We start from the raw sequence: 26,913 nt of genomic DNA on the forward strand, positions 1-26,913 counted from the left end.
ATCAGCGAATCCTGTGCTGAACCCACCTGAGCCCCATCTCCTCAATTTCTTAACATCCAGGCTGGTGGTCAGTCAGACATCCGGGGAAGCATGCCTCCTTTTCTTGACACAGCTATTTTGCTAGTAGAATTTCATAGAATAGTGTTGCTAAAGAGAGCCGTAAAGATCGTGTAGCCAAGTAGCTGATCTCATCCTTTATCCCAGGCTTCTAGAGAAAGTGTGCCATTTCTTGTGGTTGTGCTAACTCTTCAACCCACTAGAGTCTGGTTTATGTCCAAGCTACTCCGCCGGCCCTGCATTCTCTATGATCACCAATATCTCTGAGTCACGAGATTCCCTGAGTGCCTTTCAGGCTTCACCTTATTTCACTGCTGTATAGGAACTGACGCTGTTGACTGTTCTATCCCTGAAACTCTCTATTCCCTTGGTTCATTAACGCTGATCATTTTCTCCTACCTTTGAGGCCATCCTTTTTGTCTCCTTCCGTAAAGCTGTTCCCCCTTCCCTTATTTATATGTTGTATGGTTTAAAGAATCCCAGTCTTCTCTTTCCACCCAGACATTCCTCCTGAGTTCCAGGCTCCTACACCCCACGGCCTGCTCAGTATCTCCACTTGGAGGTCTCCTGTGTACTACAAACATAGCCTGTCCAAAACTAAACTCTAAAAATGATCCTAGATTTTTTTTTTCCTCTCTCTCATCCTCCACATCCAAATAGTTCCTAAATCATGTCAATTCTGCTTCCCATTAGCTCTCATTCCTCATGCCACCGCCTTATTTAGGCCCTTGTCAATTTGTATCTATATTTTTGTAGTCTTCTCCCAACTGTCTCATTGCCTCTACCTTCTACAAGTGGGGTAATATTTCTAAATCATAACTCTGATCACGTAGCTCTTTGGTTGAAAACTCTTTAATAACTTCCCTTTCCTTCCAGATGGATTCCATATCTTCTACAGCCATTCTAGTCCCTTCAAAGTTTGTCCTTTTCCTGTCTTTGTCTGTCCTCCTCTGTGCCCTTTCTTCTTTTGCAACCTGTAGTGTCATCTTCCGTTATGATCTCAAAATGCCGCACGTTGCAAATGTTCTCCCCAAGGCCCAGGTGAGCTCCCGCACCTGCAGGACGCAGCGCAGACCCCAGGTCTCCCACGAAGCCCTTGCCGGTGCTCTCAGCACAGCATGAGAGGTGTCATTCTCCGCAATCCTGTGAGCTTATGCCTCCTGCAGACAGAGCACATTGCTTTGTGACTCTTATTTTCCTTGTCTTTCTGACCACTGCCCTGTGAATATTTTTTGAACCTCTATTTTATCATCATTGTCTAGCACAGTTTCTGGCATGTAGCATGTAATTACTAATTATTTAATGAATGAGTCAACAAATGAATGTACTTCATAGATGAGAAATTGAAGGCGGGAAGATAAGTGACTTTTTAAAGGCCAGAGCCACCTGCACCACCACTAGAGGGCTCTAGACTGAGCCCCTTAGGAATCACTTAGGGTGTGGCCACATGCCAAAAGTGAACAAGATTGCTGCTTTGTCAATGATTTCATTTCATCCATTTAGCCGTTCAAGTAAATTGTTCTCTTAGCAATGTACTGGTGTCAGTTGATACTGGTTATGAAACAACTGGGGGGGAAATGGCATAAATTGGGCATCCCAGAATCCAGTCTTTAAAGGAAACAGCTCTGTTGATTTTTATCCCAAATTTTCTGGCAAAAGAGAGAACTCATTGTAGGATTTTTGGTAATTGTCTCGTGCTATAAACAAGAAAAGCTGGTACAAGCTAACAGGCAAGATTAGACTTTCACATAGTTTTCTAAATGCATGATGCTGCTTTCAAGACAAGATAATTGTTGTCTCAGAGGAGGAATTTGAATGATGAAGGCCTTTATGACAGGCTTGCCAAATGTCTGGGAGAGAAGAGGATTACACCACATCCTGGAATGAGTCCTCAGCTATAGATCAAATGAGTTTACTGAAGAATTTAGAAGATTAAGAAATATGCGACCATATGAAAGAGTTTATAATATTCAATTCCACAGGTTTGGATTGCCAGAGTGTTTGGGGGAGAGAGGTACTTATTTTATTTCAAGTATTAGATTTAGAATTTAAACTCAGCTATGGGTCTGATACACAGTGTTCATTAAATCCTGAGTACACGGTATTTAAAAGAAAAGTGGTTTATTTTGTAATATAATAAAATACCAATTTGTTAGACTACACAAAAAAGGGGGAAATTCTATGCAAAAAAGAAAAGGTTTTTATTCATAGGTCAGCTCTTGTTTACAAAGAAGTATTAGACTATATCATCAGCTCATTTTTGTATAAGAATTGTGGTTTACAGAAACTCTTTGTCTTTTTGATTCTGGGATAACTCCTCTAGTGGATTAAATATCTTTTGTCTGATACAAGTATTATCAAAACTCTATCTTGGGGTACATTTTTCATCAGCTTTTGTATTTTTTTAAGTTATTCACGTAATAGATGACATGCATACCACCATACTGCAAAAAGTCCTATGAAGCACCTTGTCATTCTTACAGGAGTTAGTTAAGGGAAGCATTGAAAAGAAAGGTGAAATACCTGGCTCCCCACATTCTTCTGTGCCACCTTCATGTTTAATTTCCCTAAACTTAATGTACTTTAACAAGAGGACTGTTATTTCCCAAATGGTTAGAAATGAACAGAGTTCTTCAAAATCAGTCCTTTCAAGATCATGTTAACTAACGTCTTAAGAAAATGAGCTTATACAAAAATCAGCCTGCTCCTAATTCACATCATTTAATAGTTTCACAAACTATTAAACATTTATTTAAGGCCTACTATGTGCCTAACAGTGTTGGGAGCTAGGCTTGCAAAAATGAATACGATGTGGCCCTTGCCCTTCAAGTATTTAAGTTTAACTCACAGAAAATGTGAATTTTCTGGAAGAGGAAGAATACTTAGAAAAGATAATGCCAGGGTGGTTTTCTTCTGGAATTGACAACTGAAGCATAAAGTTTGAGCCTTAGAAACAAGGAGGAATTCCTGCTCCTCATGACACATGGCTGAGCCCGGAGGACGTTATGCTGAGTGAAATAAGCCAGTTCACCGAAAGACAAAGACCGCATGTCTCCACTTTATGAGATTTCTAAAATGGTCAGACTTATGGAAGCAGAGAACACATAGGGACGGGAGTACTGGGGAGTGTTATTCCACGGGTATAAAGTTTCAGTGAGGCAGGATGATTACATCCCAGAGATCTGCCCTACGACATAGTGCCTGTAGGTAGCCATACAGTATTGTGCATTTCAAAACCTGTTAAGAGGGTAGATTTCATGTTAGGTGTTCTTACCACACACACGCACACACTAAGGGACACAAGGAAAGTCTGGGAGGTGCTGGGTATGTCAGTTACCTTGGTTGTGGTGATGAGATCACAGGTGTTTGCATCTGTCCAAACTCATCACATTGTACACATTAAATACGTGCAGTTCTTTGTGTCTCCCTTATACCTCAATAAAGCTGTTTCTGTAAAATTTGAGAAGGTCTGTCCAGTAAAGCAAATAGAGGGGAAGGAGAGAGCAAGCTAGGAGCTGCTGACAGAGGAAAGCAGCCTGAACAAAAGCACGAGTGCTGAGCCCCGGGGAGTAGGGCAGGCGGCGGCCAGACAGCTCTGACCACAGCACTGACAAGTCGGGTCCAGCCCGGGCAGCACCCTGGCAGAACTGCTGTGAGCTCCACATGTCCCAAGAAGCCAGGACAATCTGTGAAGAGCTCTGAGTGGAGAGTCCCAGGGCCAGATTTCCTGATAGGTCTCTCCAGTGGCACAGTAGTTGGACTGCTGAGAGAGAGTGAGATCCATTACAGCTATCATAGTATTTACTAGTCATTTGTATTTTATTACAACTGACGTAGAGCTTAAGAGACGTCCCCCTTTACTTGTGGGCATTTTTAGATCTAAATGTTGTTGTTTTTTATTTGTCTTCTTCCACTTTGTACCTTATGTGAGATGAGCCCTCCCCCCTTCACAACAGGAAGGAAGGTAACAAGAGAAAGAAGGAAAGGTTGGTAGGCACCAAGATCCTTCCGACTGAGATTGGGAGAAGGTGTCTGACTCACCCTACTGGCTGGCGTCTGAGATTCCTAAAGCATGTGTTAGAATGTCTTATGACAGTGTGAACTATAAAAAAATATTAATTTTCTCTCTTATCAAGCAATAATTAAATAATACATAACGTCCCTCAAATGAGTGAATAGTATAGCATATAATTTTACTATATTATGTTTGAGCAATTAGCCTTCAGAAAACTTAAGGAAAATTTTTTTGTTGATTTACTCTGACTGGTGGGATTGTCTGAAAAGAACCAAGGAATAGGAGTTTTTAGGAGGCATGGATCCTTTGATAACAGCATACTTTGCTCAGTTTCTTCAAGAAAATGTTCTCCCCTTCAGGGCTTTAGAGATGTTCCCTACGTCAAAGGTAGTGTTGTTTTTCAGGGGAGTGTCAATGAAGATTTTAAAAAAATAGAAGAAAGAAATCTTTAATGGCCTGAAGCAACTCAAATAATTAAAACATTTTAACCAACCATTCTATTTGTGATTGTTTGTTCTGAAGCCAAATTTGTCTTTTCTCACTTTCTTAAGAAACATTTGTACCAAAAAGATTAGTTGTTTACAAAGAATAATTTCCCACAACTTTGTGTGTGTGGAAGGACAATCTTTTTCACCCTGAGAGAGTACATTCTCTAGGGGAAAGAATCTAATAAAGGAATATTTACTAAAAGTAGATCTTTGAACTAATGTTATTAGATTTTCTTTATGAATTATTGTTTCATCAAAATCATATATATTACTCCAATTTAGCTTCCCATACTTAACAGCAATTTTTCCTCACTTTGAGGAAGGTTTAGTTGAAACTTAGACACATGTAATCTGCATACATAAAATTATTCTTATTGAGATGCTGGTAATTGAGGGGCAACTAACTGGTTCACAGAGCTGGCCACAACCCTTCATGATGAACGCACTTTTTATAAAGTATTGGTCCAATTTCCTGTTGATAAGCAGAGCTGATCTTACCTATACAAAGGGAAAAGCTCCCAAATTCCCCCAAGTAACTTCTGTCATCTTGTTTTGAATGAATATTCTTCATTGGAGGGAAACCATTAAGTAGCAATGTCTTGGACTGACGATACCTGCAAATACACTAAGATTATGATTTTTTAAATTATTTATTTATTTATTTATTTTTGGCTGCGTTGGGTCTTCATTGCTGTGCGCGGGCTTTCTCTAGTTGCGGTGAGCAGGGGCTACACTTCGTTGTGGTGCATGGGCTTCTCATTGCAGTGGCTTCTCGTTGCAGAGCATGGGCTCTAGGCACACGGGCTCAGCAGTTGTGGCTCACTGGCTCAGTAGTTGTGGCTCGTGGTCTCTAGAGTGCAGGCTCAGTAGTTGTGGTGCACGGGCTTAGTTGCTCCGTGGCATGTGGGATCTTCCCAGACCAGGGCTCAAACCTGTGTCCTCTGCATTGGCAGGCGATTCTTAACCACTGCGCCACCAGGGAAGCCCCTAAGATTATGATTGAGAGCAGTTTTCAGAGAGGAAGCACGAGAGCATTAAGCCTTTCCCTGGGGAAGCAAATAGCAGTAACTCCTGAGGAAACAGATTCCGAAGAGAGAGAAATGGACCAGGAGAGACGATTACAGCACTAGCTCTGTGTTCGGTGCTCCACTGCCAGCGCATTATGTAATCCTCACAACTATCACGAGAAGTAGAAATGATGCTCATTTTATGATAGGGTAAAGGATGCTTAGAAACGTCGAGTAACTTGCCCAGAATCACACAAGTATAAGTAGGGGTCGTAGACTTGAGACCCAGGAACGGACCGCTAAACCCACCTTTATTCTCTCACTCACTCTCCAGTAAAAATTTCTTTGTCTTTCAAGCCTTCCAGTTATCTGAGTGGCATAAAGGAATGGAAAACAGTGGCCTTGTGTTAGGATGATGAGGTTTCGAGAGTCTCGAGACTTGAAATGCCTTAGTTTATTTCAGAGTATTCCAGGTTTTCATTCCTTTAGAAGGGAGAGCAGAGCAGCTGGCAATGAGGCGGAACAGGAGAGTTTAACTAATGAGCCATTAAAGGCGGCATGTCTTAGCCCACCTGTTTGACACTTGCTTCACTTCTCATTTATCATCACTGTAAACGTGTTTATTAAAAACCACATTAATTGGAAAATGTGTTATTATTCCTTTCTGTTGCAGGCAGGGCCCTTGATTTCCTTTCTTTTTTTTTCTCTGGCATTGTTTTTGTGCACTGTTTCATTATTGCAGTAAAAGAAGCGGGCAGTGGGCTCACGTGTGTCACAGAAATTCACCTAATTTGTAACGTGGAGCAGGAGCTCCCTCTACTGTTCCCACTGGAAAAGCTCTAGGAGAAGAATGACACTGTTCAGCCCTCCGGAGGCTGTCCAGGGTCTGGAGATTGTTCAGTGTTTGAGGCTTAATTATAAATCTACATGATTTTCAACGTTTATTTTCAGGATTTTGTTGCACCTTATGCTTATCCTGTAATTTAAATACAAATACTAGCTCATCAGCAGTCATTTTCAATGTCAATTGGATGCCCTCTAGAAGTGAAAGCCCTTAGCTTCCTCTAAAATGCTGACTTATTGTAACACGCTGATAAAACTCTGCAGTGTGAGTTTTTGTGGGAGCTGACTCTGGTGGAATTTACGCTTCTTTTCTAAAGCAACCATAAGATTTAAAACATATACAACCGTGTTGTTTCCATTTTCATTTTAATTTCAGTGTAGAACTTCTTTCACCTTTAATGCATGAGTCATTGCTCAGTCCTGAAGGTTATGGTTACAGAGCAGGGTACATGGTTACAAGAGTGAATTTAGGATGTGAAATTGAATTCATTTATTCAACACATACTTACCTCGATCACCTAGCCTGTGTTAATGACTATTACAAACCTTGAGTATACAGTGGTTTATAAAAAAAACAAACAAAGAAACAGAAATATTAAAGCTAAGGTCTCTACCTTCAGTAACTTACACTCTATCGTGTGTGTGTGGGGTGAGGGACCAATGGTGAAGAGGCAATTCCATAGGCAGACAAAACAATTTCAGCTTAATTTGCAGTGCTGCTGGGGAATAAACTGGGTAGCGTGAGAGTGGTTTGGAAGGAAGAGTTGTTGCCCTAGTTAAGATGGTCCAGGTGGCATCTCTGAGCATCTAGGTGACATTACTTGAGAAGGAGCCAGCCGTGTGAGGCCCAGAGCAAGAACTTTCCAACCAGAAAGATCAGGAGGTGCGAAGGGCCTGAGGTGGGAGAGAGGTTGCTGGATTCAGTAAACAGAAAGGAGCTAGGAGAAGAACAGTACCGGAGGAGGCTTTGGAGCTGAGTGGCTTAGCCTTATGAGAGTGGAATCGGGGAGCGGGGGGGGAGAATAAGTGGCAAGGAAAATAATCAACTGGTCACATCTCCTTTTTCTAGGTCTTTGTCTGTGTTTTTATCTCAGGCGGTTAGATTTTTATTTTGATGTGATGAAATGATTATTCCTAATGATAATTCTGAAGGCAACATCGTTGTAGCATATCGTTTCTAGTCTTTGCATGGACAGGGAACAGACTTGTTTGCTGAGAAAACAAGGAAACAGACAAAGCTTTGACAGTTGCCCATTTCACTTCAGCCCAGCCTGAATCCAGGGGACACCATGTTTTTCCTTGGAGATGGAGGATCTCATCACATACAGGTCATTCTCTCTTCCCCACAGCTACACCTGAGGCTTCCTTTCTGATAGGTTGCAGGTTGAGATGAGCAGTTATAACCATGAAAGTCTCTGAAAACACCGTGGAACTAATGCCTTCCCACATCTGTGCCCTGTTATCCATCACTATCCCCACCTTTTCCGTCTTCATCTCCAGCCTTATTTCCTATGCACTGAGGACCCACGGTGCAAAGTTAATGTTAGCAAGGCCCACCCCTAAGAGAAGTTAGTCCCCCAGACACATTGTGGACTGCTCAATAAAGTGGATGACAAAAACGTCCAATTAAAACATTTGACTTCTTGCTAAAATACTCTGTATGACTATGTGCATTTTGAGGACCATCGTGTCTCAGTGGGAATCCAGTTCATAGTCTGAACATCCATCTACAAGCCTTGACTTGATCAGGGTTTTCTGTTTCTCAGTTTTCCTTTCAGCAAAGAACTTTAGTCTCTTTGGTCCATTAATGGATAAAGGCCATGTACTATACTGATATCTTCGGAGGAAAAGAACCTAACCATTTATCTGTGTCAACGGGAATAGTAATTTTATTCATAATAAAAATAAGATGACTTCCTCAGAGTTAAAAATAAAGATACCTAAGACCTATAAAATGGAGGCCTGGCCAGTTAATCATTTTTATTGCCACTCGTCCCCCACTGGGGCCGTGGTCCCAGACAAAACAGCTGTTGCCAACATTACTAACATTCCAGTGTCACCTTGTGTGGCCACAGAATCCGTAGACATGCATGTGAGGCAGCTGGGGTCTCAGGTGGAGAATGTGAAAACCAGCACTTGGGTTCCACTCCCTAATTACTTCTCTTTTTTTTCTCCCAATGATCAGCAGCAGTGAGACATTATTAGCCACTTTCTGAATGCCTCAGTTTTTTTTTACTAATTATAGATACACTTGGGAAGAAAAGGATTTTATGTTCTTACAGCCACTGACTCCTTTTCTTCATTTTGGGTCACGTTATTGAAACCAACTATTAAGACTTCTGAATGACAGACGTTGTGTATAGCAATGATGGGACAGAATATTTGAAATCCTTGATATATGGTCACCAAACTTGTTATTGGGCCAGTGCATAGATTAAATACTGTTTCTTTGTGGGAGGTAAACAGTAAGGTTTTAATAAATCTGATTGGCCTTTGAGAAATATTCAAAAAGGGAGACTTGTTTCCTAAATAATCTTATAATTTGTATTTGATGATATAGTTTACAAAAGTATCTCCATACGGCATTTAATTTTACTGCTGTATAACTCAGTGAAACAGGCAAGAAAAGATTATCTCCATTTTAACAATAAGAAAAGTCTGGGCCTCCAGAAGTAAGGGGCTTAGCTAAATCTATTCAGTCAGTTTTCTCTTCACAGCAGCTACAACCTGGTAGGAAATTGTTTCCATCAAAGGAGAGACTAAAAGAAGTTATGTGAGTAGAGAAGCAACAAGTTTTCAGCATGATCCGGGGGACCTGAAACATGAGAGGAAATTCTGTAGAAAGTGAGACTCGAAGGAGCTTCAGTTATATCTGTAATTTCAGTAAAAAGTAAAGAGATCTAAAGTAAATATGGCCGATGGTTAGGACTTGACAGCATTGGACTGTGGATTCATGGGGATTTATCATATTATATTCTATACTTTTCAGCATGCTTGAAATATTCCAAATTTCTTTGACAAAACAGGAAAAGCATCCTGTGGGATGGGCTGAGGTTAATATCACTAATTACTTCTTCACTGGCCTAAAGTGTCAGCGTCTTCTCTTTTGCCTGAAATCCTTTGTAGAATGGGGCAAAGTGTTTTAAAAATGAAATCATTCAGTATGTTTTTCTAGAACTTCCCTGAGTGTACCCTCTGTAACCGTGCAGTTCAGTTGAGCCAAGAAATGTCATTTGCAGATTTATCATGAGTATGACCTACAGATCAGAAAGAAACCTTGATGTCAGACGTTTGAGTTGAAAGTGGAGGCTCCAATCACCACAAAAGAAAACCTCACTTTGCTTTCGTCCAGAGCTGTCCAGAATGTCCCCAGCCATTCGAGTTGTGTACATGCCCTTGGCCTCTACGTAACTTGGCAACGTGTAAGCCAGTGCCATCAGCCTGGCTGTCTTAAGTCTCTGCGGTTTGCCTGGGAATCACATTTTCTGTGCATAGGAAGCGCTGTCATCCTACCAACACTTGTTTTTCTAAACTTTTTTATTTTATATTGGAGCATAGTTGATTAACAATGTTGTGTTAGTTTCAGGTGTACAGCAAAGTGATTCAGTTATACATATACATGTATCCATTCTTTTTCAGATTCTTTTCCCATTTAGGTTGTTACATCCTGTTGAGCACAGACGTAGAGAAGAATTTATGGTTACAGGGGTGGGCGGCGGAAATGGCGGGGGGAAAGGATGGTTAGGGAGTTTGGGATTGACATGTACCAACACTTTTAAAGAGAGTGAATATTATCAGTTACATAAGTGGAATCTCAAAGCATTGATAGCTGCAGGCTGTGTAAGCCAACCTCCCTTCAGATTTGAGAGGTGTATTGAGAGATTCCTGAGGTCAGACAGGGGGGTGCAGGCTCAGCTGTTCCCCAGGTATGGTTTCTGTTGATGGTGAACTTTAGGCGATGCCGCTAGATACAGATCCTTTGTTTCACCATCTCCATCCTTACTGGTTCTCATGCCCCGGTGGCTTTAATCACCTTACGCAGCGTCAGTGATGTGGCTTCTGTGGGGAGGCAAGCCCCTCTTGAGGTTCCTGTTGCTCCTTATGTTACAGGAAGCTGACACATAACATTTTTGCTTTTGCAGGACATACTGAGGGGAAATGAGTATGAAACATTTTATGGATGGATAAGCAGAATCACAGCATTAGGGGAGGGATCATTTCTTTCTAACTCTCATGCCATGGAAATCAGTCATCAGTGTCCCAGCAAGGCACTCTGTCAAGAATGCAAGGGGCTTTATCACCAATTAGATGGATTTGTTTCATGGTATCAGGGAAAATAAGCTCCTTTAAAAATGATTTTTTTTTCTCCCTTGGAAAGTAAAGTGTTAAAAACTTCTGAGCTTCACAGCATAATTTAGAAAGTCTGCTTTTATGAAATGGATTAATTACACCCATTGAATGCATTCGCTGTCACAGCCTCACCCTCCCACTCCTGTTCCAAAATGACAAGTGAAACCGGGCGCTGTGGAATTTTGCAAAACAATCAGGTCACATATTGAGTATTTTGCTTATTCATACAACCATAAACTGCCTCTGCTTGAGTTCCCTCAATTACACAGCTCAGTGTGCAGGCCAGAAGAGACAAGCCCAGCTCAAGTGAGCACTTCTGGAATACACAGAGGGATGCATTTGAAAAATGTCCAAAGTGGCAGATGTGAAAAATTCTCATTCAGGACCCAGAAGCTGCCTTCGCTGCAATCCTTCACCTGTTAATCGCACTGCTTCTGAACTTCTGAACCAGGGTTGCTGGCAATATCTCAGACGGAGACACTTAGGATCTTTCAAAGTATAGTGCAGGTATATGCCACTAGGGTGGGGCAAGGGGGACCTGGCTGAGACAAGAGAAGATCACTGCTGCTCTCAGAATTTCCAGAGATTCACCAAGAATAAACGTTGGCTGCTGGCTTCTAACGAAACTGCTCTTACCTTTTTTAGGGGAAGTCCCCAGAAGATGCCCTTGACCAATGCTTGAACCAGTGTATTGCTGTATCACTTAAATCCTTCAGATCCCACATGGCAATACACAAATCTCTCTTCCACAAGAACACAATGGCACAACTGTAGTTTTGTTTGAAGGGTATTTCATCTTCTTACTAAGTGTGACTACTTTCCCATGACTGTTCATCCACTGCAATTTCATGCTCGTAGGAATTTCAGCCTATCAAAATGATCCCTAAGCAATCTTACTCTCTTGTTTCTAGTCTTTTTCCCACCAACTCTGACCATTTTTGTGTTTGTTTTTCTTCTACCATCTCATAAATGCCAAGACTCTATCCCTCATTTGTTACCATTTGAACTTCAAAAGTTACTTAAGATGCTGATCAAGATTGCCAACTTCTTTCCTTTTCCCTCTCAGAAGTCTCCCTCTCACCTCTCTCTAATCCAAGCCCTCCTTGATTTTAACATTTCTTGTATCTGCCTGTGGTTCCTCTCTCTTATCCTCACCCTCCTCCCATTCTGGTCACTTTCCTCTTGATCTCTTCTTGCCCAGTCTTTGAAAAAGTGCATCTACACTGTGTCCCAGAGCTCCCTGTGCTTGGCCCTTGTAGATTTTGTCTCTCATTAATAGATCTGCCATCTTTTACCCTTGAATGCCCTACTTGATGTTTTTAACCAGATTTAAGATGATTGATTTTTTTTTTTTCTTCTCTATCTGTCATCCCTCTCACTGTGAGGCAGATAAAGGAAAGAGTTAAAATATCAAAGCTATAGCGTCAGGCCAACTTGGATTGAAATCTAGCTGTTGTCTGCTGGTTGTATGACCTTGGGTAAGATAGTAAACTTTTTGTTATAAGTAAAATAAGGATAATGCCTACCTCGTTGGATTGCTGTAAAAGTAAAATGCAATAACATATGTGCCTGCCACACAGTTACTACGTTCCAAGGGTTACTATTGTTATTTATTAATATTTTTATCATTACCCCATTTTATCATTCTCTGCCACCTGCTCATTATGTTTTACTTTCTTTCCCAGGATTTAATCCAGAACCTCCCATTTCTAAAGCAAAAGTGTTGATACCTTTCCAAGTTCTTTGATTAGCATCGTCCTATAGCTTTTTCCTCTGAGTCCCACTTTTTACAATCAAAGTTCGTCTTAAGACTTAACTACATTTCTCAGAGCCTCATGCCAGAAAGTGAGTGCCAAAGGCCTGGGGGGCTGCGAAGCCACAGTCTTCAGGATCTGCACTCCCCCCTTTTCTGTACCCTCTCCTCCCTCGGTGCTGTCTTCTCCTGTCCCACCTGCCATATAACATCCCATTACTCCTCCCCTTTTTTGTCCCATCCAACTTGCTCTCAGGAAATACTTACTGAATGGTCCATAAGAATATATTCAAGTGGAACAACTCTTATACTTGGTTCTACCATTTGTTTATTGCATGATTTGGGGGTAAATCTATCAGTTTTTCCCTGTCAGATGGAGAACATAATCATACCCATCTCACATAGTCTTTATGAGAATCAAATAAGATGATGTGTTTTGCAGTCACATTACCCTGCCATCTAAGAAAATATAAGTGAAAACGTATTTAGAATTATGCTGAGCTGTATGAATATGAAACATTAGTATTACATCTCCCAAGAACACTTGCGTTCGAGCTGGTGATAAAACCCAACACCAAATAAACCAATCTTTCTTTATGAAGTTTTAGGCAGGCATAAACCAGAAGGTGGGTGAGACATTTTCAGAAATAAGAGCCCCTTCCCAGGAACCTTAAATTTCACCTAATATGTGCTATCTGGCCCACATCCCCACTGTAATCCCGTAAAGGAGAACTTGAGCTCTCTGTGTTGAAATATGACCATAGTATAAACACTTAATGAATCCCCTCCTTGCTTCAGAAATCATATTTTGCAATTTGAGAGTTTTCAGCAATTTTGTGGGGGAGGGGTTGAAGTGCTGGTATCTCCTTAGCCACTAAAAATTTGTAGCAGAAACATTCTCTGAAAAACACTCTATTCTAAAATTACAACTGTTTACGTTAATTAAATCCCAAAAGACAATGAAAAAATTCATTTGCAGCCAATATTTAAGATAAATAAAAGGATCTGTGTTTAAAAGAAAAAGAAATTGATTTCCCAAATATTTTCTAAAGAGTACTTATTGCTTTTTCTCTCAGAATTGGAGACAACGTTCCATGTTGTAATTCTGGTCAAAAATCCATCCATAAGCTCTTTTCTACTTAACTGGAGCTCACTGCAGCTTTGTTTTCAGTTAGTTAGCCAGATTCTTAGATTAATCTACATCGGTTGGGCCTGTCTTCTGTGAGTTTGGAAGCAGCAAGACCCCTGCTCAGTTTGCTACCATTCCTAACTGAAATCAAAACGAACAAGCAAGAAATTGGCTATACCCTCAAAATTTTTCTTGCAAAAGATTCTATTGAATTCAGCAAATACTGGGATGGGGGTACTATATGTTATGATAAGATAAAAAAGATTGAACCTCCTGTCTTCAAGGAGTTTTCATTCCAACTGGAAAGATAGACATGTACTCAAACCACCATAAATCAGTATAAATGTGCTTCACTAATTTATATATAATGTTATAGATAGAATATATGTATAAGAGAAAAACTCATTCTTACATTAACCTTCTCAGCAATTACTGTATTATTGAAATATGCCTCATCTTACCATTCCTATGAATGAGGTTAGGCTTCCTAATAATTTTTTTAATATCAGAAAAATAATTACCGATCTTTGCCGTTTCTACTAGCCATTAGAAAGTTAGAAATATTTCTTGAAAATTAGCCCAAATGACTTTTCAATAACAAACTTTCTATCTCTTCTTATAGCAAAGCTGTTTTTTAGCATGTTTTGGAAAAAGTTGATTAGTGCAACTTTCTTCATAGAGGTTTGTGGTATTTCAAAGGTGGTTAGCAAAGTTAATTGGAAACCCACGGGGCCAGAAGGCAGTTGTGTACAACCTGAAAATATGTATTTGTGAGTCCTGAAAGGAGCCCCTAATGAGAGAGCTCCTAATGAAGAGTGTTGGTGCGTGGAGATGAGTGGTACCCAGATGGCGCGCGGAGGCTCAGTCAGCAGTTATGGAGAGCTGAAGGATGCTGTCAGAGAAGAGGGAGGAAGGAATACAGTTCAGGAGGGAGGGCCAGAGAGGGAGCAGAGTGGCTGAGGAGCCGCGGAGACCTTGATTCAGAACGTCAAGGGTGTGCTAAAGCTGACCCAAAGGCCCAGCCCTGACGGGCACAGGGAGTTCGCAGCAAAGACCAGGGAAGGGAAAAAAGGCAGAAGTGGATTCTTCGAGCTCCGCATGCTGCATGAACTGGCTGAAAAGTGAAAGTGCGACCAAGACCAGGACTGAAGAAGCTTTAACACAGAACTCTTCCCATCCTTTAAACGTTGGGAATCTGTAGCCCAAACTGAAATCTAAGGAGCTGATAATGCAAACAGTTGATCATTTTCACACTAGCATCTGATGACACTGGTGGCAGACAGGATATTTCTCTGTCTTCCACTTCTAGCAAGATTTTAGCCAAAAAAAAAAAAAACCAACAAAAAAAACCCTTTTTAAATGCTTTAAACTGTTACCAAGCATATATGTTCCCAAGCTGAATGTATCTTTAATTCCCTTCATCAGACCAGGCATGGTCCTTTGCAGTAGGAAACTACATCAGGGTCTCTCCCCACGCCAGGCTGATGGACTGCTCCGGTAATTACACGCGAGCACAGTTGGGTTATGAACAGGTGTGTCTCCCCGGAGCTCATGAGCATTTTAAAGCTGTTGTGTAATTGCCTACTTATCCCATTAACTCGCACGTCCTGTGTCTCCCAGTCCAACACAAATAGGGCAGAGCCGTGGTATCTGTATGGCTGGAGCAGGATACTGGGACAGTTTTCCTTTCCATAAGCATAATTTTAAAAATTCCTGCAAAAATTATTTTAGGCTGAGAATCTGCTTTTAAGTTACAAGAATTGAGCAAATAAGAAGTGAGTTTGGGGCCAGGCTGCCTCCATTAAATATTAGCCCTGCCGCTTACCAGGGGTGTGACCTTGGGCCAGTTAACCATTTCAAACGCTCATTTTTCTGTATCTTTGAATTGGAAATAATGATGGTACATACCTCATGGTGTCATCGTAGAGATGAAATGAGTTAGTCTATTTGAAACCCTCGGTGTAATGCCTGGCGCACAATACACACTACCTATATGTGTGCCATTATTATTTGATGGATTCTTCTGCTCTAGTTGACAGACGTTATTAATTGATCTGCTGTATTCAGGAGCCCCACTTGTTAAGCCTTTCCCTTTTAGCTAAGACGACTGTGTCTGAAGCTAAATGTACCTACCGCATCACTAGTCTTTGATCTAATTGACCTTATGATCAATACACATTCACCATTCACCCAGTGCCTGCTATGCAGATACCCCTAAGCTACCTTTGATGCTACTACATACGGTATCTAAGATTTCTCCTTGCCTTGTTAAAAATAGTTGCAGAAGGATCAATGTGTATGGAGTCTCATGTCTCCTGAGTTTCAAGAATGAGTTCCTAACTTGCACCTTCTTGGCCAGAAACTTTGTGAAACAACCCCCAACTCAGTAATTGCTTTCCTCTTCGCTTCAACTACCTGACCTGGAATACGTCACACAAAGCTGGCTGATGGAAAAAGAACCTGAAAAATACATAGTGCCTTGAGAATTCTTTTCTGACATTAGCTCTGTTTTGATTCCAGCAAGGTAACAGCGTCGTTTGTCTTTCCAACCACAGTCAGCTCCGTTCCTCACAAGGCCTATTATTTTCTCACGAGTTATGTCAGCCTCCTTCCATCATCCATCACTACATCTTGCTGTCCTCAACATTTAATGGCACAAAGTAAAGCCTTCATGTCAGATCTTCTGTCACAGGCCGTTCCTAAGAAACACCCGTCATAAATGTTGACCAACATTAATCTTTTCAAGATAACCTAAGGTGTTACCTATGTCAGTGAGTGCAGCTAGCAGATGTTCCTTAAAATGTTTCTTCACTTTCCAAAGCTTTTGTTCCCTTTTTAAAATAATAATCTTTGTATAATAGTGACTTTGGTTGGCTGAATCACAATCTTTCAGTGTCTTATCTTCTGAGAACTTTGCTTCTGTAACATTTTCTCTCTTCCTAAGAGCTTTAGAGGTGCGGATGAAATATGCAGTCTCTTTTCTGAGATAGCTGAATCTATTTTGGCCTGAACTACCTAAATTAAAATCATGTTAATCTTTGCATTTTCTTACAACCCTTTCCCCAAAATTTAATCCCTGAAAAACTCAGAGAATGCTTCTCTTCCTCTCTTCCTGGAAGTTTTAGGGACAGACAAATGTCTTTACTTCCTTCCTATCCACCCAAAGCTCAGCGTAGTGCTTCGTGAATATTTCCACATCATCTGAAAACTACATGTATTTAAATGTCTTAAGCCCAAGGTTATATAGCAGATATCTTTTTCTGGCCTGAAAGTCCGTGGGAAGCCCATTTTCACCCAACTAATTCAAAAAAGTAAAGCAATAGCAAAAAAAAATTTTCCCTTATTTTTTAAGGTAATAACACGTGGGCATACATTTCCATAATTCATTGATAAAAGCCCTATAAGAAGTGTCAAACATAAACTGAAGCTCTTCAGCCTCTTCCCTTGAGGAGTTTTATGGGTAAGATTCCTTCTAATAAGGAATATGCTGATGGCCAACCTTTTGGTAAAATGTTACGTGTTCCCAGTTAGGACCTTTCTTTGGATCCATGCAGGATTTAACCTAGAAATACGTTTAAGAACCTGATAAGTTAATGTCCATGTGATTCTCTGTTAATTAGAATACTTGATCGAACAGACACTCCCTTCTTCTTACCTGTGAGATTTTAAGAGTTCTTAGATACATTATTTAAATACACATTGTTTTGGTAAATGTTTACGTATGTCTTTGATTTGTTTCTAATACAGGGACCTCCTGGAATACAAGGAATGCAACAGACTCCTGATGGATATTATCACAAGGTATGGCTTCTTTCACTCACATCATGTAGACAGAGATTTTATGTGATGGTGTTTTTGAAAAATAAAATAAACTTAATTGCTAATTGCTCAGACTTTGAAACATAATCACATATACTTAACATCTTTCCATAATGAAAATATGTTTCCAAAAAAGTATTTTGATCAGCATCTTTTTACAAAACCAGGATTTTATCTTTATTTATTTTTGGCTGGGTTGGATCTTCGTTGCTGTGCATGGGCTTTCTCTAGTTGTGGCGAGCGGGGGCTTCTCTTCGTTGCAGTGCACGGGCTTCTCATTGTGGTGGCTTCTCTTGTTGCGGAGCACGGGCTCTAGGTATGCAGGCTTCAGTAGTTGTGGTGCACGGGCTTAGTTGCTCCGCAGCATGTGGGATCCTCCCGGACCAGGGCTCGAACCCGTGTCCCCTGCATTGGCAGGTGGATGCTTAAGCACTGTGCCACCAGGGAAGTCCCCATCTTTACTTTTAAAAAGGTTATTTCAAAGTTTGCAAAATTTCATGCAAAAAATTAACATAAAAAACATGTTTCACCATTGATAGCGTCATATATGTGGTTTCCCTGAGGGCAGAAAGAGATGATTTGCTACCTTAGAGCTCTGGGTAGTGCAACAGGTGATAGATTTCTTACCAAACTAACTAACTAAAATCTCAAGCAAAGGTTTACATACTATGGGTCAAGACTGAAGTCTCCCACCTTTCAGGAAGGAGCCACTTTAACTTCACCAAGATTTTTAATTACCATTGGTTTGGATGCAATATGACATGGAAAGATCTGACGTCCAAAAGGCAAGACAGTTTTGCCCCCAATTCTACAAGGAAGCACAGCAGACGGAGAAGAATGGGTGTGGGCAACCGAGTGTGACTCAGAGACCTAAGTGAGACCATTGGTTGGCTCACCATTCAGCACATATTTGGGGTCTGATCGCTTTGTGGGGGGCATTCTGGCCACTGACTCAGATCCCTTATTGCATCATAGTTTATCACTGATAAGCTGCAAAGTTGGAGAAACTCCCCTTTATGTCTGTCCTGTGTTCTTGGTCTCCCTTTCTGTAGATTCCTCTGGCTACTGTTGTTCCTCTGTTTAAAAACCCAAAGAAACACTCTGTGCCTGTGCCAGCAGAGGCCTTGAAGGCAGCAGGTGCACAGAAAATGACAAGCTAATTAATTCGAAATCCCAATTCTTCCATCAGATTAAGTTCAGCATGAAGACGTGGATCGTTTGTGGCTGATAAATTTAAAATCAAAAGTGTGGAAAGTCTCTTTCACTTCCTGCATAATCCTATCTTAACTTTTCTCATTCCTTAGATTTTCCAGGGAATATTGTATTAGCAGGAACATATGAGGTATATTTTATGATCCTTTAGTAAACATTTTCTGTATAGATCTCTCTGTACTAGCTTTTTCACAACCATAAGGCTTGGCCCACATGACAAAAAGTAAGAGAAGCATATCTAAAATTACTCAATTAAAATACACTGCATTTCTGTAATGACATCTACTGGTACAAAATAGGATCTCCTATAAATGCTTCAAAATAATGAGAATGAGTTGGCTCTGATATAACAGTGTCAGCTAAAAAAACCTTAAAGAACACTGTGTATTACTACCACCCTTGGTATAAAATTTACCAAGTCGCTACTCAGCTACTTAGATATCTGCATCCTTTGCAAAACTTTTCATGCTCATCTCTTTACAAGTCTCTCAACGCTACTTCTGTATATAGTTTATCTTGCCAACGAGTCAGTTTTCCCTTAAATGAAGATATATAGCGCATTTATATTTTAGAATCTGAAGTTGAGAACATAAATTTTTTCCTTTAAGTTTTTATTTCCCCCAAAATGAGGCTGACCGGAGAAGGTGAGTGGAGAGTCTTGCTAACAGCAAACCAGTTCTCTGAATTTAGCTGTTGACTCACCTAAAAGAACTCCAGCTATTGTTACTACCATTGTTACTACAGGGCTGAGGCTCACAGGTGTTTAGTCCACCTGTGCTCAGAAGGTAACTTCAGAATTGGAGCACAGCTGGGTAAAGGGGGGAGACCATAGCGTCTCTTCCCCAAATGAAACACCGTTACCAGTTAACATCAGAAGGCTTTAGACCCACCTGGGAATTAATGGAAGGTAACTTTCCAAATACTTGACTCTGTTTCCTTCTGAGAATAGTTAGGGCTGTTCCAGGGAAGTCCCACCAGGATGGATGGATGGAGGTAGGGCCCACCTTCTCAGCACCTACACTGAGCACCTTTCTGGGTTGTAACCGCCACCTCTTCACTCTTGGCTTCACAAAAGAAAGGGCCAAGTGTGCCATGGTGAACAAGATGCCTGTTTGCACTTGGCCATGTCCCCAGCAGGCCACCCCCACCGCTTTGGGATACTGAGCTTGTTTCAATTTACAGTTCATCGCATGCCTGATGGTCTGGCTGTCGCGAATAAGCACAGAGAGAAGGGGGGCCCCGAGTGAGACTTTCCTGGAGAGTAAATAATGGACCATGTATTGAAACATACAAAGTGACATTCCAAGGTTAAACTAATCTTCCCGTTTAAATTGGCGTTGATTTATGTAATGTCTGCACTTGAGTCCTGGGCCTCAGCACCTCAGCTCGCAGCAGCTCAGCCGTCCCGCAGCCTGGGTTCTGCGGAAGCAGCTGCCCCTGGGAGAGTGAGTGGCCGACCACTCATACACCTCCCCTCCCCTTCCTTGCCTGAAAGAGCTCCTGGCTCATTCCCTCATCCCAGGAATCCTCAAAGGCAAAGGAATTGCCTTTGGCCCCTGTACAAGAGTTGATTGTTTTCCCCTACAATTTTCCTTGTCATCAGAGGAAGAAGCTCAGTCCTAAGAAGCCCTCTCCTCTCACAGCACAAATCAAAAAGAGAATTGGGGAAGAAAAAAAAGGAAGTGAGGAAAAGAGAGACAAAGGAGGGAGGTCAAGACAGTTATATAAGTATGTTTCTACGTATTTTGCACGCCCACTCGAGGATGCAAAGAATGAAAGGTAGATTCCCCTCTCCATCACACAAATAATTTGCACAGCGCTGCTCCCATTCTGCAAGACTGGTTGCAAAGAAGCAGCAAGGCTGAGCATATTCTTCCCCTCAAGGAAAATCTGCTCACAATCCAGCAACCTGCTCTGCATTGTCTCCAGCTCTGGGGATTTTAATAAAAATTTGATAGGTTCTGTCACCTGCTAAAGCCGTCAGATCCAGAGCTCCTTACAACAATCTAGATGGGAAAGGGAAAAAAAAAAAAAGCATTCCCTGTGGAGGCCAGGTACTTGCAGGTTTTACATTCCATATTGGTTTTTAAGGATCCACGTGGAAAATGTGTAGTTGGTTATCTTAACATCACCACCCTCCGTGCAATTTGCAGAGAAATCAGTCTCATCTGTTGGAGATTGATGCTGTGTCTCCCTGCAACCAATTCCAGTGTTCACTTCTCCAAACTGTTGATCCAAAAAAACCAATTTGCTAGCAAAATCATCTGTTTTTCCTTTCAGGTATCAAACCACAACTTCATTTTCATACTCACAGACTAGAAAGGACAGAAAACATTTCTCCAGAATCAAATACTCAAGGTCTTTCCAAGCAGTGAGTTGAACCCAAAGATAGCACAGAAAGTGAAGGCCTCCTTGGAAACACTGGAGGCAACCCTTCTGGGCCTGGAAGATTTAGAAATAAAATTTAAGTCCTAACTTCCTATCTCCCCCTCCCAGTGCCCCAGGATCCACTAGCTTTGGAAAACATCATGGATTTAGGCACAGACGTATGGATTTTTGGATTTTAGCAGTATTACAGAGAAACTGAAACTCACCTGGGCCCGGCCGCTCCCCTCTGTGGCCCACCACACTCGGAGCTGGTGAGATGTGTTCCTGCGAGGACCTGAGAAGCTGGACTTAGTGCCAGCCTTGGGCCTTCTTTCCAAGTGAGCACAGCCCTCTTAGACCACATGTTCTATTTAACTGACTAGGGCTACTGTATTGAAGCAAACTGAGTGGCTTAACCCCCAGAAATGTGTTATCTCACAGCTCCGGAGGTGTTGACAGGGCCACGCTGTCTCGGGAGCTGCCGGGAGGGGTGTATTCCAGGCCTCACTCCCAGCTCCTGGTGGCTCCTTGGCTTGTAGTACCTCCAGCTTTGTTCTTCTTTCTCAAAATGACTTTGGCTATTCAGAGTCTTTCATGGTTCCATGTAAATTTTAGGATTATCTGTTCTAGTTCTGTGAAAAACTGTAATCGATATTTTGATAGAGGTTGCATTAAATCTGTAGATTGCTTTGGGTTGTATGGCCATTTTAGCAATATTAATTCTTCCAGTCCATGAATATGGGATATCTTTCCATTTCTGTATATCATCTTCATTTCCTGAATTATTGTTTTAGAGTTTTCAGAGCATGGATCCTTCACCTTCTCAGTTAAGTTTATACCTAGGTATTTTATTCTTTTTGATTTGATTTTAAATGGGATTGTTTTCTTGCTTTCTCTTTCAGATAGTTCATTATTAGTGTATAGAAAAGCAACAGATTTTTGTATGTTTATCTCACATCCTGCAACTTTACTGAATTTGTTTATTAGTTCTAATAGTTTTTTGATGGAGACTTTGAGATTTTCTATATATAGTATCAAGTCATCTGCCAAAAGTGACAGTTTTACTTCTTTCCTTCCCATTTGGGTGCCTTTTATTTCTTTTTTCATATCTGATTACTGTGGCTAGGACTTCCAATACTATATTAAATAGAAGTGCAAAAACGGGCATACACGTTTTCTTCCTGATTTTAGAGGAAAGGCTTTCAGGTTTTCACTGATGAATGAGATGTTAGCTATAGGTTTGTCATAAATGTCATTTATTATGTCGAGATATGTTTCCTCTACACCAACTTTGATGAGAATTTTTATCATGAATGGATGTTGAGTTTTGTCAAATGCTTTTTCTGTGTCTATTGAGATTACCCTGTGATTTTTATCCTTCCTTTTGTTAGTGTGGTGTATCACATTGGTTGATTTGTGGGTATTGAACCATCCTTACATCCCTGGAATAAATCCCACTTGATCATAGTGTGTGATCCCTTTTATATATTGTTGAATTCAGTTTACTGATATTTTGTTGAGGATTTTTGCATCTATGTCCATCAGAGATATTTTCTTTTATTGTAGTTTCTTCATCTGGTTTTGGCATCAGAGTAATGGTGACCTTGTAGAATGAATTTGGGAGTGTCCCCTCCTCTTCAAATTTTTGGAATAGTTTGAGAAGGATAGGTATTAGCTCTTCTTAATATGTTTGGTAGAATTCCCCTGTGAATCTATCTGGTCCTGGACTTTTGTTTGCTTGGAGCTTTTTTTTTTAATTACAAATTCAATTTTGCTACTAGTGATTGATGTGTTCATTTAGTCTATTTCTTCCTTATTCAGTCTTGGAAGATTGTATTTTACTAGAAATTTGTCCATCTCTTCTAAGTTGTCCAATTTGTTGGCCTATTTGTCCATCTCTTCTAAGTTGTCCAATTTGTTGGCCTATAACTGTTTGTAGTATTATCTTAAAATGTTTTGTATCTCTGTGGTATCAGTTTTTATTTCTCCTCTTTCATTTCTTATTTTATTTGGGTCCTCTCTCTTTTTTTCTTGATGAGCCTCACTAAAGGCTTATCAACTTTGTTTATCTTTTAAAACAACCAGCTCTTGGTTTCATTGATCTTTTCTATTTTTTGTCTCTATTTATTTATTTCCTCTATGATATTTATTATTTCCTCCCTTCTGCTGTTTTTCTTTTTATCATTCCTTTAGATGAGAAGTTAGGTTTTTTATTTGAAGTTTTTTTGTTTGTTTGTTTCTTGAGGTAAGCCTGTATCACTATGAACTTCCCTCTTAGGACTGCTTTTACTACATCCTATAGAGTTTGGAAAGTTGTGTTTTTATTTTATTTATTTTTTTGTCTCAAGGAATTTTCTGATTTCCTCTTTGATTTCAGCATTGATCCATTGATTTTTTAGTAACATGTTGTTTAGTCTCCACGTTTGTGTTTTTCCCATTTTTCTTCCTATAATTGATTTCTAGTCTCATACCATTGTGGTTGGAATAAATGCTTGATATATTTTCTATCCTGTTAAATTTATTCAAACTTGTTTTGTGGCCTAGCATGTGATCTATCCCAAAGAACATTCCATGTGCACTTGAAAAGAATGTTTCTTTTGCTCTTTTTGGATGGAATGTCTTATAGATATCTATTAAGTCCAACCAGTCTAGTGTGTCATTCAAGACTACTGTTTCCTTATTGATTTCCTTTCTGGATGATCTGTCCATTGAAGTAAGTGGGGTGTTAAAGTCCCCTACTATTACTGTACAGCAAGTCCCCTATATACGAACCTTCAAGTTGTGCACTTTCAAAGATGCAAACGTGCCTTCGCATGTCTGATCAGGTAAGTTAGTTCACATGTCTGGCATACGTTGTCATGTGCATGCATCCTCTACGAGTGGTTGAGCTTTTGTGTACTTTACTGTTCAGTATTGTATAGGGTACAATAGTACAGTATCTTTATTTCAAGCCCAGCATGTCCGGAAGCAAGCATAAAAGCAGCGGTATATAGCTGATAGTGCTAGTTGAGCACCTAGGCTAACTTTGTTGGACTTACAAACAAACTGGATTTACAAATATGCTCTTGGAACAGAACTCATTCATATGTAGGGGACTTACTGTACTGTCATTTTCTCCCTTCCTATCTGTTAATATTTGCTTTATATGTTTAGGTGCTTCTGTATTGGGTGCATATATGTTAACGAGTATGGTATCCTCTTCTTGCATTGATCCATTCATCATTATATAATGCCCTTCTTTGTCTTTTGTTATTGACTTTGTTTTAAAGTCTATTTTGTCTAGTAGGAGTATTGCTACCCCCACTTTCTTGTCACTTCTATGTGCATGAAATATCTTTTTCCATCCCCTCACTTTCAGTTTGAAGTGAGTCTCTTGTAAACATTATATAGATGGGTCTTGTTTTATTTATCCAATCAGCCACCCTATTTCTTCTTATTGGAACATTTAGTCCATTGACATTTAAAGTGAACTAACAGGTATGTACTTACTGCTGTTTTGTTACTTGTTTTCTGGTTGTTTTTGTAATTCTTCTCTGTTCTTTTGTTATTGTAGTTTCTTCCCTTGTGGTTTGATGATTTTCTTTAGTGGTATGCTTGTGTTCCTTTCTCTCTAGTTTTTTGTGTATCTGTTTTAGGTTTTTGATTTGTTGTTACATATATGTTGACCGATAACTATTTCTACTTGTTTTAAACTGAGAGTTGTTTAAGTTCAGTCACATTCTAAAAGATCTACATTTTTTATTCTCCCCCCACATTTTGTGTTTTTAAGGTCATATTTTCCATCTTCATGTTTATCCCTTCACTGTTTATTGTAGTTGATTTTACAATTCTTTTCTTTTAATCTTTGTACTAGCTTATTTAAGTTGTTGATTCACAGCCATTACTATATATTTATCTTTACTGGTGGGATTTTTCCTTTCCTGTAGATTCTTCCTTCTTACTGTAGCCTTTTCCTTTCCACCTAGAGATGACCCTTTAACATTTCTTTTAGGGTAAGTTTAGTATTGATGAACTTTTAAAATTTTTTCTTATCTGAGAAGTTCTTTATCTCTCCTTCAATTCTAAATGATAACCTTGCTGGGTAGATTATTCTAGATTATAGGTTTTTCACTTTCAGCACTTTCCCTTTTGGCCTGCAAAGTTTCTGCAGTAAAATCAGTTGATAGCCTTATGGGGGTTGCCTTGTATATGATTCTTTGTTTTTCTCTTGCTATCTTTAGAATTCTCTCTTTAACTTTTGCCATTTTAATTATGATATGTCTTGGTGTGTGTCTATTTGGGTTCATCCTATATGGGACCCTCTATGCTTCCTGTATCTGGATATTTTTTCCTTCTTCAGGTTTGGGAATTTTTCAGCCATAATTTCATCAAATACATTTTTTTACTACTTTCTCTCTCTCTTTTCCTTCTGTGTTCCCTATAATATGAATGTTGGTATGCTTGATGTTGTCTCAGAGGTCCCTTAAACTGTTCTCACTTTTTAGAATTTATTTTTCTTTTTGCTGCTCTGATTGGATGATTTTCATAGTCTGTCTTCCAGATTACTTATATGTTCTTCTGTATCACCTAGTCTGCTGTTCATTCTTTCTAGTGTGTTTCTTTTTTACTCATTTATTGTATTCTTCAGTTCTGACTCATTCTTTTTTATATTTTCTAGTTCCTTGTTAAAATTCTCACTGTGTTCATCTATTCTTTTCTCTAATTCAGTTATTATTCTTATTACTAATGCTTTAGCTGATAAATTACTTATTTCTATTTAATTACTTGTCTTTTCAGGGGTTTTCTTTTGTTTCATTTGAACCAAAGTCCTCTGTCTTCTCATTTTGCTAACTTTCTCTGTTAGGTGAACCAGTTACCTATATGGTCTTGAAGGGGTGTCCTTTTGTGGGAGCTTCCCTCTACAGTCTGCATGTGCCCAGTGGCTTTGCGGGGAGAGCTGGATCCAACCTGAGCCTGAGGCACGTCTTCCTCCAGGGTGTGCTGGCCGCTCCCACCTTGGTAGGAAGTGAGGCTGGAGATGGAGGGTCTAGAGCTAGAGCCAGGTGTGATTCGGGGCTTCTCCTCTGCTTAGTGACCATCACCGTCCCACTGGGGAGTGGGGGCAGTTTCCTGGTTGCTGGAGCAGAAGCAGCGAGGGTCAGGTCTGAGACGGCTCTGTTCCCTCTAAGAGTGTGCTTTCCCCTCTCCCACCACCACCACCCTTGCCCCAGAGGGGAGCAGTGTTGGAGCAAGAGGGCCTGGAGTGGTTGCTCAGTGTGGGTCGAGGTGCGGGCTGTGGTGTTCCTGGCACCGTTAGAGTTCTGGGCAGCCCCCAGTCTGCTGCCTCCAGGGGTGACAGCAATGGCCACTGTCCCCCCACTCAGATGCTGTGCCAGGTCTAAGGCAGCTCCATCGCCCCACAACTGTGCACCCCCCTTGGCTGTGGCAGTCCTTGCTCTAGTGTGGAGCTGCACCACAGAGCCAGTGGGCTGGTCCAGGTGCTCAGCTTGGGCTGGGGAACCTGCAGGCATGGCCGCAGGTCACCAGCCAGAGTCCTGGGTAGTTCTCATCTGCTTCCTCCGCCTTGTTTTGGGAGTAAGCAAGTGTGTGCACACGCTTCACAAGCAGACTCTAGGTTTCTTACAGCCCCGCTGTCAGGGCCACTGGTTTGCAAACCAGCTAAGGGGACTCTTCCTCCTGATGTCAGACCCCAGGGCTGGGGCACCCAAAATGTGGTTCAAACCACTTGCTTACCAGGGAGGGTCTCTGAGGCCGTGTAATCCCCCTTCTCTTCTGTGTCCCCCGCTCTGGGCGCAAGTCCCAACCTGATCACCTCTCTTCCCTTCCTACCAGATTTCGTGTGGATCCTTCCTACAGCCTTGATTGTATAAGAG

General features: G+C 40.7%; 1 protein-coding gene and 1 long non-coding RNA gene across 4 annotated transcripts in view; one reads left to right on the forward strand and one right to left on the reverse strand.

The window, feature by feature from the left end:
- Positions 1-26,913, forward strand: part of COL19A1 (collagen type XIX alpha 1 chain) — a 374,472-nt gene that overhangs the window by 257,655 nt on the left and 89,904 nt on the right. For all 3 annotated transcript variants that reach the window (XM_082405049.1, XM_082405048.1, XM_082405047.1), the window contains one exon: positions 17,390-17,443. In XM_082405049.1, the coding sequence (XP_082261175.1) occupies positions 17,390-17,443 (54 nt within the window). The remainder of the gene's footprint in view (positions 1-17,389; positions 17,444-26,913) is intronic.
- Positions 948-17,374, reverse strand: LOC309634749. The gene is made up of 2 exons (XR_014248402.1): positions 11,397-17,374; positions 948-10,558 (listed from the first exon to the last, which is right to left on the reverse strand). It is a non-coding gene; the product is annotated as an uncharacterized lncRNA (long non-coding RNA).

The sequence above is a fragment of the Balaenoptera borealis genome (genome assembly GCF_965194805.1).
Source record: "Balaenoptera borealis genome assembly, chromosome: 9".
Lineage (NCBI taxonomy): Eukaryota > Metazoa > Chordata > Mammalia > Artiodactyla > Balaenopteridae > Balaenoptera > Balaenoptera borealis.